The 13,089-nt window shown below is 34.7% G+C and overlaps 1 protein-coding gene across 3 annotated transcripts in view; it reads right to left on the minus strand.

The window, feature by feature from the left end:
• Positions 1-4,202: 4,202 nt before the first annotated feature.
• LOC306868906 (histone deacetylase 5-like) overlaps positions 4,203-13,089 on the minus strand; it is a gene marked incomplete at its 5' end in the record, with an annotated part of 82,017 nt that continues 73,130 nt past the window's right edge. For all 3 annotated transcript variants that reach the window (XM_079415374.1, XM_079415373.1, XM_079415372.1), the window contains 10 exons: positions 4,203-4,731; positions 4,822-4,978; positions 6,779-6,863; positions 7,230-7,363; positions 7,696-7,814; positions 10,078-10,175; positions 10,277-10,396; positions 10,574-10,661; positions 10,884-10,939; positions 11,073-11,180. In XM_079415374.1, coding sequence (XP_079271500.1) covers positions 4,692-4,731; positions 4,822-4,978; positions 6,779-6,863; positions 7,230-7,363; positions 7,696-7,814; positions 10,078-10,175; positions 10,277-10,396; positions 10,574-10,661; positions 10,884-10,939; positions 11,073-11,180 — 1,005 coding nt within the window. In that variant the 3' untranslated portion in view covers positions 4,203-4,691. The remainder of the gene's footprint in view (positions 4,732-4,821; positions 4,979-6,778; positions 6,864-7,229; positions 7,364-7,695; positions 7,815-10,077; positions 10,176-10,276; positions 10,397-10,573; positions 10,662-10,883; positions 10,940-11,072; positions 11,181-13,089) is intronic.

The following is a 13,089-nucleotide window of genomic DNA, read 5'->3' on the forward strand; positions in this document are numbered from 1 at the left end:
TAAAGGACCTCCTTAAAGGCAGCTGAAAAAATCCAAATCAAAACAAAAATGTTATTTTATAGCATCAAACTCTTATTTTTCCCACCCACCATTAAAGTAGGCTACTTTTAGATGTATAGGGAGAAACATCAAATGTTGACTGTAGTAGAATAACATGGTTCTCATTACTCCTGAAGAAAGAAGAAACCGTAAGTCAAATACTGTAGTTTGTCATTTTTAAAAAATTATAAAAAATAATAAAAATCGTATTTTTTACATAATTTTTTTTCACTGTAATTTCATATGGACAGTTTAAACCCCCTGACCTAAATGATGAAAAAAAATAACAATTAGAAGAATAAATAACAAATACAATAAAATAAATATTCATCATAATTTATGGGCTAAACATATCTAAAATATCACAAAGATTATATTTTGATTAAAATAAAAATTAAAATAATTTTATATAAATTATGCATATAATAAAATAGTAATATTTTATTACAATTAACAGTGATTTCATTATTTTAAAGAATCACAAAAATATTACATTAAATACATGAATGAAGCTGAATGAAAAAATGAACCTAATTTCCGTGCATTGATTTTTTAAAACTAATTTAAGAGACAATATTTGTCTTACACAGACAATATTTCAGGAAGATAAAAATATCTTGTATCTGTATCGCCAATGGCTCCAGTGTTTCCATGTATACGTTGAGCTGTATTTAAACAAATGAGGAAAAAACACACACAAACAAACAACCAGCAGGATTCAAAGGGACAGCAATTTTTAATGATTAATAGTCACAGTAATAGATTGCTCAAATAGCGTGTATTGCACATGTGTACACATATATGCACCCTATATACACGTGTGTAGCAGTTAGTATACACACCTTTGTATTGTCGCAACATGAAAGCGTTGAAAGAACACAATAAATCAGGGAATGTGCTTTGATAATTTCAGATAACTTCTGCATATCAATATGACCAGAAGATAGACAAGAAAGAGAGAGAGAAAAAAGATCTTAAAAATCCAAGGTTAAAAGATCTCACAAATCGAAACACCCAATCACAACGAGTGATGTAGAACAGCAAAGAAATGAAGAGACAGTGAAGGAGACACGACCTCTCTTTCAAAAAAGTCAAAAAATATACAAGCACTCTTTGAACCTCGGCGATCAAAGGTCACTACATATACACAACATATGAATTAATCAATAAATATACATATTTACCCAATAGCAAAATATGTGGCAGAGACAGTAAAGCTATCTTCCACGGCGAATGTTGATGTCTTTACACATACAGAGGTTTCCCGGTGTCCATCGTAAGGCCCTGTTCATGCCGTTGACATTTGTCGTTGCGAAAGAGAACGCGTTGATTAAAAAAATAAACCGTCTCTCTCTCAGCACCTCATTTAAGAAAGCCAAGCGTCGTACTGTATTACATCTGAGCGATCATTCCCCCTCTCCATGTACTGCTCAACCCAAAGAGAAGGTTTAGGTCTCAAAAAGGGACTTCTCCGGGTCAGCCGATTCATCCAGAAAAGTATAAAAGGAACGGAAAAGAAAAGGAGTAAAAGCGTTCACCACCAACTGCACGGTCAAGAAACTGTTCGACGCCATATACGGTGAAAATACAAAACTCTGCACAAATGGTTGGTGATCTACATCCAAACGTTACGAAACCTGATCACAGTAATTCCTGATTCAGACAGCACATCCCATAGCCACATAGAAGAGGGAAATTCTCTTAGTGTATATTACAGTATCTAAATACAGAGGCTAGTGTCAGCCTGATTTTCACAAAGTGTTTGTTTCCTGTTTCTCTTTAACCGCAGTTTGCGCGAAAAGCAAGCCAATGCGCTTGATGATAATAACGACTGACACCAGACGGTTAGAGAACGAATGAACAGCTGAAGGTGACGTTAGTGTTGAAAAAACAGCATGTATAAATACTTTATCAGATGGTGACGTAACAAACAGACGACTGTTGTTGTGACAAAAACTGGCCGTTCACTTGTAGCTATTGTAATATATCTTTTAAAAAAGTTAAAGTTATTGCCCAAAGGCTATGAGGCCGTCAAAGAGACGTGATGTCATTTTTCATCGATTTACAATGAGACAAACATCGATCCGTAAGCAACGCAACGCAAGTTTCAGCAGTCATTTCTGACTCCAAATAAATAAAAGTGCGCAGAGTCGAGAAATGCGCAGCGAAATTTCGGACGTTTCAACATCAACAGTTCATCGGCGAATCAATGAACGTACAAAACGAAAAACGAGAGTTCACACGTCGCTTGCTGAGATAATTCACTCTGCTTTTAATGCCTCTCAATTTGCGTCTGAGAACCGAAAGTAAAAAAAAAAAACGCGATTAGGTTCGGACCTACAGTGTAGTTATTAGTGCAAGATGCTCCAGGCCCACTTCAGTCTCGTTAAAAAAGTACTTGACATTAGAAACGTCATTACAAACCGAGTAATGCTGCTTCTGTGACACTGCTAAAGGAAGAGGGTGACTTTAAATAAAGGCGCAACGGATTCAATCGAATTTGGCCCCCAAAAAGCTGTTGTCACACAGTGAAAATGTTATGAAGGATCATTATTTCAGGGTCATAAACAAGCCATTGCATTTCATCCACAAGTGCACAAGTGATTAACCAGCATACAGCTATTAGACGACTGTCAACAGTTATGAACAATACTAATTAGTCTGGTGAAAAATAACCGTATCCATAGCATAAAAGCTATATCAAAAGATGACGGAAATGTAACCAAAAGTTTGCAGAGTATTTTAGTGTTAAACAACAAAAAGTGGTAGTCACTCTTATTGCCGGAAAAAAATATTGTTAAATCCTGAAAAAGGACAATGCCAAATGCACTGCACAGTGACATAAATCAACATCATTGATAATATCTGTACCGCGCTGTACATTCCTTATCAGAGAATACTTCAAATCAAACGACGAAATTAACACTGATACAGACTTTTTTGTTTTCTTTTACATTTTTGTACAAAAAAACGAAATGTCGTAATAAAAAAAACTCACCGATAACACTCTCTCGCCAATGGAAATAAAGTCAAATAAAACAAGTTTCAAATAAAAAAAAACCTAAGGGAGCCAAACAAATAATTGCACGAAGGAAGGTGAGGCTAAACAAGTTGGTCACAACATCGTCAGTGTTTCCAAACAATCATGTGATGTGCTCGTCTACGGCACAGGACTGATAAATAAAACAATCACTGAATTTCTTTCGTTCGTTCTAAAATAAGTCAAATAAAAAAAAAGGATCAAAACCTTTTACTTACAACCCCCCCAAAAAACGGAAACAAAAGAAAGAAAGCGGGACAGGAGGAGGATGATAATCATTTTGTGCTCTCCGTCATTCATGGCTAAAATTAGTTTTCTTTGAAAAAATTAAGGCAATTTGAAAAACAAACAAATCAATGAAAGTTAAGTCTGAGGATTCTCGATTCGTTAAGTATTGGTGTTGTCAAATGTTTTCCTTAGTATAAAAGGCACCAAGTTCTTGGAAAAAAAGTCTTTCTGGAGACATTACCACAACGCGTCAGTCCTTGTTCTCCACCGAAGGTCGAGATGGACGCTTTGAAAATCCTCTCTTCGTATTTTACACCTTTGTCGTAAAACGGATGGGTTGCGTTTATGGGCGAGTATGTAATAGCAAAGCCGTGTATTCCAAAAAAGTACTGTTTTCTCCGAGAGAAAAGAAATGCTTCTGGGAAAAAGGGCTAACCACAGTTCTTCCACTTCTGGATAAAAGTCTGCAGGCTCTTTTACTGAATGTACAACCACAGCTGATAAGAAAATGTTCCATAGGGGATATAAAGTACTTATATATATTTTTTTGTATGTTCAAATGTGTATACGGCACACAAACCTACATATATATTATATATATATATATATATATATATATATATATATATATATATATATATATATATATATATATATATATAGTGTATGTATGTATATTCATGTATATTATATACTTAATAGTTCTCATATGTTTGTGTGCTTTTCATAACAGGCTATTATACAGATGAACAAGTATACCAAAAAATCGACACGGTACGGTGTAAATGAGTATACTTGTCTGCAAAAGGTGTTTCGACACAGCAGGTTCCTCTTTTGGGAACCGTGTTGCTTGTGAATGAGTGTATATGAGTGTTTTGTGCTGAAGTATTTTTGCTGCTTGTTGGCTTTTTTTGGAACTTTGTACATATACTTTGTACAGAAAACAAAGCTTTTCGCGGCCCTCTGAGCGACAACATCCCTGTGCTGTCGCGTTGTTTTTCCCTTCCTCCTCTTCTGATTTTTTTTGCATTTTCTTCTTGACGTCCTCAGTCCAATACAATGAGAAAATTAAATCAAAGGCCTCTCTCGGAAGAGCACTGCATTGTTCGGCCGGTCCAGCTGCGCAACCCTCATTGGAGTGGTCCTGTAATTACTCATCATGCCTTGTCGTCCCCTTTCGGCAACAGTTTGCTATGCTTTAACCTCAGAAAAGCGAAAGCGGGTGGGCTGTGAACGTGTCAGTCAAGCACCTGGAAATGAGTGAAGGACCGAGGGAACCAATCAAAGAGCTGGGAGGAGGAACATGAGGCGTGACGTCAGGGTGACCAGTGCCGAGCACGCGTGGACAAGAAGGTTGGAGCAGTGATGCACTGTACTTGCTCTTCTACAACACAGGCTCCTCCTCCATCGGCTCCTCTGCTGATCTGAGGAAGGAGTGATTGGTTGATAGTTAATGAAGGGTTAAATTAGAGAGTCTACATAACAGCGGACAGCAGGTTGTGGAGGTGCAGTACCTGCTGGTTTCTGTGGAGGTCTTTTGCTGATCGTTGTCCACAGTGAGAGAGGCCATGGCGGTCAAAGTGTCTGCCTCGTCCTTCTCCCATCTCTGAGCGTCCAGTAGAGACTGACCCACTGTAGGAGCCAACCTCTGCAGAGACATCCAGTGTTTACCTACAGACCACGAGAAGATAAACCATGATAAAGATCGTTACGTCATCAAGACCCCAACGACAGAGTTATTAAACTAAAACTGAAACTAAAAATCAAAACTTGAAAAAAAAAAACATAACTGAAAATATAAAAATTTTTGTTTGAAAATTCTAACAATATTAAATTATAAAAATCACAAGAACACACAACACAATTACTAAAACTTTACATTTAAAGTGAAAAAGGAAAATATAAATGCCACGCCAGCACAATAAACAAATAAGCTTTACAGAAAACCACAAATAATTGATAAAAGATCTTTAAAAATAATTTATAACAGAACTTCTAGGAAAAAATGTTTTTTTAAAAATGTCCATTGAAGACATTTCTGAATAAATCCATTACCACAATACTGATATTTAATACAATTTCATATGAAGTAAAATAATGAATAAATGAATGAATGGATATAGAAATTAATACGTAAAGAAAAATACTTAAATAATTAAAAACAAAAACTTAACCCTATAACACTTGCACTCTACTTGTTTTCTTTTTTATTTAATTTTATTCTAACACTAGCGTTCTCTATTCTTTTGACTTGTTTCCTTGTATTTATTTTTTAAAAATTGACCCTCTAACACTATTATTCTCTATTATTTTTCTATCTACACTGTAAAAAATAAGTGTAATTTTAACTGTAAAATTTTGTAAAAACGCTACTGACAAAAACTGTTCCTGTACTATATACAGGGAAACACTGTAAAAGATCGAACCAGACATTTCATGTCATTTTACAGTAAAATGCTGTTAATTGTACAGTTTTTAGAAGTAAAAATAACAAATCCATGTATAATTTACAGTCAAAAACTGTAAACTAATATTCCCAGAATTCCCTGCGTGACACTCCACATTTGAAAGTATTTTGTTTAAATAATCATGTTTTTTAATAGTTTTTGTTATCAGTTATGTGTGTTTGGGCGTTATGTTACATCTGTTGTTTAATGAAAGTTTATTGCATTATTTAAGTATCATGTGTGTTACCACAATGGTGTTTTGTGTTTGCGTGAATGACTCTGTGCACCTTCTATATATTAGTATATACTTCTGCTTGTGGTGAAGCTACCTGTGATGAGCTTTGATTCTTCATGTGGCTTTCTCTTTTACCACCTGCATTATTATGGTGGTTGTCAGTATGTTAAAGGTACAAAACAGATTTTAATAGCAGTGTGTGTTGTTGAATTTAGTGAATTTCCCTGTTTGTAAATTACAGTTTTATACTGTAAATTTTACAGTTTTTCAGTATTTTTTACAAAATGTTTCTGGAAACCACAGCTGCCAGAATTATTTTGTAACCACCACGGAATTGTTTTTACAGTGTACTTGTTTTCTTTTTATTATTTATGCTACGTGTACTGCATTAGACTAATCAAGACTTGTCACACCATTTTCATATTATTGCTCGGTAACACTTTAGGGACCAATTCTCGCTATTAACTAGTTGCTTATTAGCATGCCTATTATTAACACACTGGTTGTTTATTAGTACTTATAAAGCACATATTCTGCATGAAAGTATTCTACATCCCTAATCCTACCCAATATCTAAACTTAACAACTACCTTACTATTAACAAGCAACAAATTATGAGTTTATTGAGACAAAAGTCATAGTTAATGGTTTGTTAATAGAGAGAATTGGACCTTAAAATAGAGTTTGAGCAATTGCTTTTTTGTTGGTTTAAATGCTTCTATTGTCCTCATTTGTAAGTTGTTTTGGATAAAAGCATCTGCGCTAAAAGTTTCCTTCAGTTTCACTTACTCTGAATCTCAATGACCCTGTCTAGAGAGGCTGTGGCTTTTGGACATGGTTTCTCCTGAAGCACCGTCAGTGGTAGAGGATCCAACTGCAACACACAAAAAAACATGAAAAATAAAATAAATAAACAAATTTTTTAAATAGGAACACTATTAAAAAGTCATGTTCTGCTGATATTGACCTTGCTGTTTTTATGTTGAGGGTCCCAGAGACTTTAATAATGTATGTGTAAAAATAATAACACTAATTTTGAAAATTATTTGTTATTTACCCTGCAAATTGTTCAAATATGTTCATCTGGCCTAATTAAAACCAAATATTACTTTAACCTTTTGTTTTATAACTGGGACCCCAAAACAGAACATAAGTGGTTAAAACAGAAGCACTGAGTTATGCAGCTCAAATATAATAACATCATGTACTGTTCAGATATGTGTGAATGAATGACGGGCACCTCGTCTCCAAGCAATGCAGCCACGCAGGACTCGGATGCATCACAGATGGCGGTGAGGTCGTGACCTCCTTCCAGCGCCAAAACCACACGGCCGCCAGCCAACTTCATCAACTGCTTAGTGAGATGGCCGAAACCTACGCAGAGAGCCAGGAGCATGCTGGGTAATTTATGATCTATAAACAAACTCAGAAGCCTTCAGCAAACCTTAACGCCCCCAATTTTTACAGAAATGTAGGTTAACAGTGAAAAAGACTATCATTCTATTGGTCTAGTTGTACAAACAGTGTGACACTAATATTTACTGCTCCCCAAAAGCAATGACCCAGAACAACTGAGGTAGTCCAAGTTCAAATAAATAAATAAATGCATTTGTGTATAATGCAACCCATCTATGCAATCAAGGGGTACAAACAGCGGTTGTGCCATCTGATCTCTGGTAGTGGAAACAGAGAAACAGCAAACTCACATTTGGCGGTGACATTATATCCACCCAGGGGGGACTGATGGCCCTCCACAGCGTCAAAACCAGCTGACACTAGCACTACATCCGGGGAGAACTCATTGGCTATGGGCATCACCACCGTTCTGCAAGCGCACAGACAGCAAGACTCTGATTTACAAAAGATGTGCACAGACCCCCATGAGACAACATCTTTATTCAAGTGTACTCCAGAAACTAACTTAATACATTTTTAAAGAGCAATCGCTTTGATGTCCTGCCTCTAAAAAAAAGCTAAATTAAAAAAAATATATATATATATGTAAAATGAATAATATTATATAATAATAAATAATTTTTGCTTTTGTCATTTACTTATATTACACACACACACACACACACACACACACGTTGGTTTTTGTGGTTTATGGGGACTCTCCATAGGCGTAATGGTTTTTATACTGAACAAACTGTGTGTGCTATTGCCCTACACCAACCCTACACCTAAACTTAGCCCTCACAGGAAACTTTGTGCATTTTTAGATTTTCAAAAAAACACCATTTAGTATGTTTTTTAAGTCTTTTGAATTACGGGGATATAGGCAGTGACCTCATAAACCACCTTCATATTGTAATACCTCTGTCATACCCATGTCATTATACAAATTTGTGTCCTCATAAACCACATAAACATGCACACACACACACACACACACACACACACACAACCGCTCAAATGTTTGGGATCAGTAAGATTTGTAATGTTTTTTAAGGGAGTCTCTTCTGCTCATCAAGGCTGTATTTATTCGATCAAAAATAGAGAAAAAAACAGTAATATTGTGAAATCTTATTGCAATTTCTAATATCGGTTTCCTATTTTAATATACTTTAAAATAGAATTTATTTCTGTGACATAGCGCTGAATTTTCAGCATCATTGCTCCAGTCTTCAGGGTCACATGATCCTTCAGAAATCATTCTAATAGGCTGATTTATTATGAGTGTTGAAACTGTTGTGCTGCTTCATATTGTTTTTTTTTTTGGAACCTGTGATACTTTTTTCAATTGATTCTTTGATGAATACAAAGTTAAAAAGAGCAGCATTTGTTCAAAATAGAAATCTTTTCTAACAATGTAAGTCTTTACTATTACTTTTTATTCATTTAATACATCCCTCCTGAATAAAAACATTAATTTCTTTAAAAAAATAAATAAAGAAAAACTGTACTCACCTCAAACTTTTGAATAGCATTGTATATTGTAACACAACATTTATTTTTTAAATAAATGCTGTTAAATATATATATATATAAATATCACAGGCCCCCAAAAAATATGAAGCAGCACAACGGTTTCCAACATTGATTATAAATCAGTATATTAGAATGATTTCTGAAGGATAATGTGACACTGAAGACTGGAGTAATGATGCTGACATTTCAGCTTTGATCACAGAAATAAATTATATTTTAAAGTATATTAAAATAGAAAATTGTTATTTTAAATTGCAATAATATTTCACAAAATAGTATTTTTGATCAAATAGATAAGCCTTGATGAGCAGAATAAACTTCTTTAAAAAACATTGAAAATCTTACTGATTCCAAACTTTTGAGCGCCGGTGTGTGTTTGTGTGTGTGTGTGTGTGTGTGTGTGTGTGTGTGTGTGTGTGTGTGTGTGTGTGTGTATATATATATATATTATAATAAAATGTATATTATATAAAAAAAAAAATCCTCACACCATTTACATTTATGCATTTAGCAGACAAAAAAGCGACTTAAACTGCATTCAAGTTACAGTTTTTACATTTTATCAGCTCTTGCTTTCCTTGGGAATCGAACCCATGACCTTGGCGTTGCTAGCGCCATGCTCTACTATTTGAGCTACAGGAAAGCCATTTCATGGGGTTTAAAAAACATTTTTAACGCTGAAAGTGGGGCTATATTTTGCATTTTGTTTAAGAAGTCGTGGCCTAATGGTTAGAGAGCCGGACTTGTAATCCAAAGGTTGCGGGTTCGAGTCTCGGGCCGGCAGGGATTGTAGGTGGGGGGAGTGAATGTCCAGCGCTCTCTCCACCCTCAATACCACGACTGAGGTGCCCTTGAGCAAGGCACCGAACCCCCAACTGCTCCCCGGGCGCCGCAGCATAAATGGCTGCCCACTGCTCTGGGTGTATGTTCACGGTGTGTGTGTGTTCACTGCTGTGTGTGTATTCACGGTGTGTGTGTGTTCACTGCTGTGTGTGTATTCACGGTGTGTGTGTGTTCACTGCTGTGTGTGTGCATGTTGGATGGGTTAAATGCAGAGCACGAATTCCGAGTATGGGTCACCATACTTGGCCCTATGTCACTTCACTTTCTTACATTTTCTCTAATTCTCTCTGACAGACAGGAAGTGCAGATCTCACCTGAAGGCAGTTAGATACTCCACATCACCCATAGGTGGCTCCACTCCACCTGTCCAGGCAATGTTGACATTAAAGCCCTCTCCTGGACCTACACCCACCTAGAGATGAGCCCATGAGACGGTCAGTTAGAAATAAAAGACAATTTTGGTCATGTGACTGCAGGAGGCCACTATTCCCACAGTGAGTGAAATGTTGTTACCTCCTCAGGAGCTCCGCTGCCTGGGAAAAAGTTGCCATCGTCATAACGGTGCAAGGAAATGTACAACACATTGGGGTCATTATAGAAGGCTTGCTGGGTCCCGTTACCATGGTGAATATCCTATGAAAAGGATTGGAAGGCAGTTTTGTAACACTGAGTCTAGTCTGGTTTTGTTCTTTGCTGTTCTATTAACAAAAAAAATCTTTTTTTCTGTAAAATCAGCTAAACTGAATGAGTACAATAATATTGCTTGTCACAAGTGGACTGTAACATCATGAGCCGCTCCTAAAAACTCACCCAGTCTATGATCAGGATCTTGCCCACCCCGAGTTTCTGCTGCAGGAGTTTGGTAGTGATGGCCACTGAGTTGAAGAAACAGAAACCCCTGCCAAGATACACACAGAGCAGTGGACGGTTATTCATGTGAACACACATAAATGATTTATCCATCTAGATAACACAAAACTCACACCAAGACATAAAAGCCCTCATATGAATCATTAAAATGCATTTTGTTACTTTATGTAGAGTGAATATGATGAATTAACAACTTTCCATGATGCACTCAAATATTTTTTTAATAAAATATTTTCCACAGACTACTTACATGGCGGTTGATTCCTCCGCGTGATGACCAGGAGGACGGACCACTGCAAACCCGTTCTTTCCATGAAACAAAAACAGAAGAGAAGGGAGGTGAGGACGACGTAAGAGATGTGATATAATGTAAGCACTGAATATTTATATCAGAATATCAATTAAACATGAAGCTGTGGTAAGAGAAATAAATTTGAACCTTCAGTTCTCCAGCAGCAACTTTGAATGCCAGCTCAATGACGCAGCCCACCGCCATCCGGACGGCACCCGACGAGTGCATCTCGTTCCACACGGTGTCACTGTCCACCTACAGACCATTAAATCATGTTGAATACTGCCACAAATGGGTGAACTGGTCCTATTTACCTTAATAAATGTCCATGGTTTTATTGCAATTGAATTATTATTATTATTTATATAATTAATATATATTATAAAACATTATTATTATTATTTAAAAGTTTTGTTTTATTGTAATATTATGCTTTAGTAATACTAATAACAATGATTATTATTTAGACGTTTTATTTTATTATAAACTATATATCTGTATAGTTATTATATATAATGTATATATTACAATCTAACCTAACAATAATAATGATAATTTATTTAAAACAAGATGAAACATTTAATAATAAGAAGAAAAAAATTATATATTATAAAACATTATTATTTAAAGGTACTGTTTTATTTTAATATCATAATAATAATAATGATTATTAATTGGATGTTTTATTTTATTATAGTGTACAGTATATATATCTGTACATGTATTATAATTTATAATGTATATAAAGTACTACAATCAACAAACAATAACAAACAATAACAATGCTAATTTACTTAAATTCAGATGAAACATTTAATAATAGTAATACTAATGATAATAGTAATAATAATAATAATGTTTTGATGTTATAATAATTTTTTGTTTTTTATATTATACTTTGATAACAACAACAACAATGTTTGTTTTATTTTTTTATAATCTACATATTTATTATAATCTATAATCTAATGTAATAATAATAATAATAATAATAATAGTGTTGGGCGATATGCTCCAAAGTCATATCGTCCTATCGTCAGCCTGTGAGATCGCCGATACACAATATTAATATTGCTAATTTATTTAATTATTTACTAAGTTTCATGGCCAGAGAATGAACCAACTCCAGGGTAAGGCTAAAAGAAGCCTAATGCTGGTGTAATCGACTTTTAGTCAAGTATATGGATGCCATGTCAAAATATATGACTGAATTTGAATTTAACATGCTAACAATTTAAAAACACTGTAAGTTACTAATTATAATGCTTACATTTCCTCAGTTATTCAAACAGCAGCTACAGAAAAGCAAAGAACATTTACATTACCAAAGAACATCATCACTGATTCCCGCTATAATCAGTGAAGCTATCTACATTGCATGATGAATAAATCTCTTATGCTTTCATTGCACGTGCATTTGCACTTTGTTGTTTATGATTAGAGAATTTGCGAGTGAGCAGAATTCAGTCAGCGCACACGCAATGAACAAAACTCCTATCGCTATTTCAGCAATGACTAATCTGAACGGCTCTGATTGGCCATTGCATTCGTGAACTCAACGGAATCGTGTGTGATTGGTTATAACAAGCAACACTGTAAAAATGCGTAAAAAGTAGTATGATGGAACAAATAAGCCCTAATATTAATTAGATAATAATACTAGCCTGATCAAAATAATAAGAATAATTAGTGCTGTCAAACGATTAATCGCGATTAATCGCATCCAAAATAAGTTTTTATTTACATAATTTATGTGTGTACTGTGTATATTTATTATGTATATATAAAGGCACACACATACAGCATATATTTAAAAAATATTTACGTGTATATATTTATATTCATATATATATAGAAATATATTTAATATATAAATGTAACATTTTACACATACATATATATATATATATATATGCATGCATGTGTATTTATATATACATAATAAATATACACAGTACACACATATATATTATGTAAACAAAAACCTTTATTTTGGATGCGATTAATCGCGATTAATCGTTTGACAGCAATAATAATAATAATAATAATAATCGTCTTGATATCTGCCACAGGCGATATCTCTGACTATCGTCGATACACAATACTAACATCTTTCGGCACAATCCTAATAATTATAATAATAATGATGATGTTACATTATTAA

Source organism: Barbus barbus (genome assembly GCF_936440315.1).
Source record: "Barbus barbus genome assembly, chromosome: 4".
NCBI lineage: Eukaryota > Metazoa > Chordata > Actinopteri > Cypriniformes > Cyprinidae > Barbus > Barbus barbus.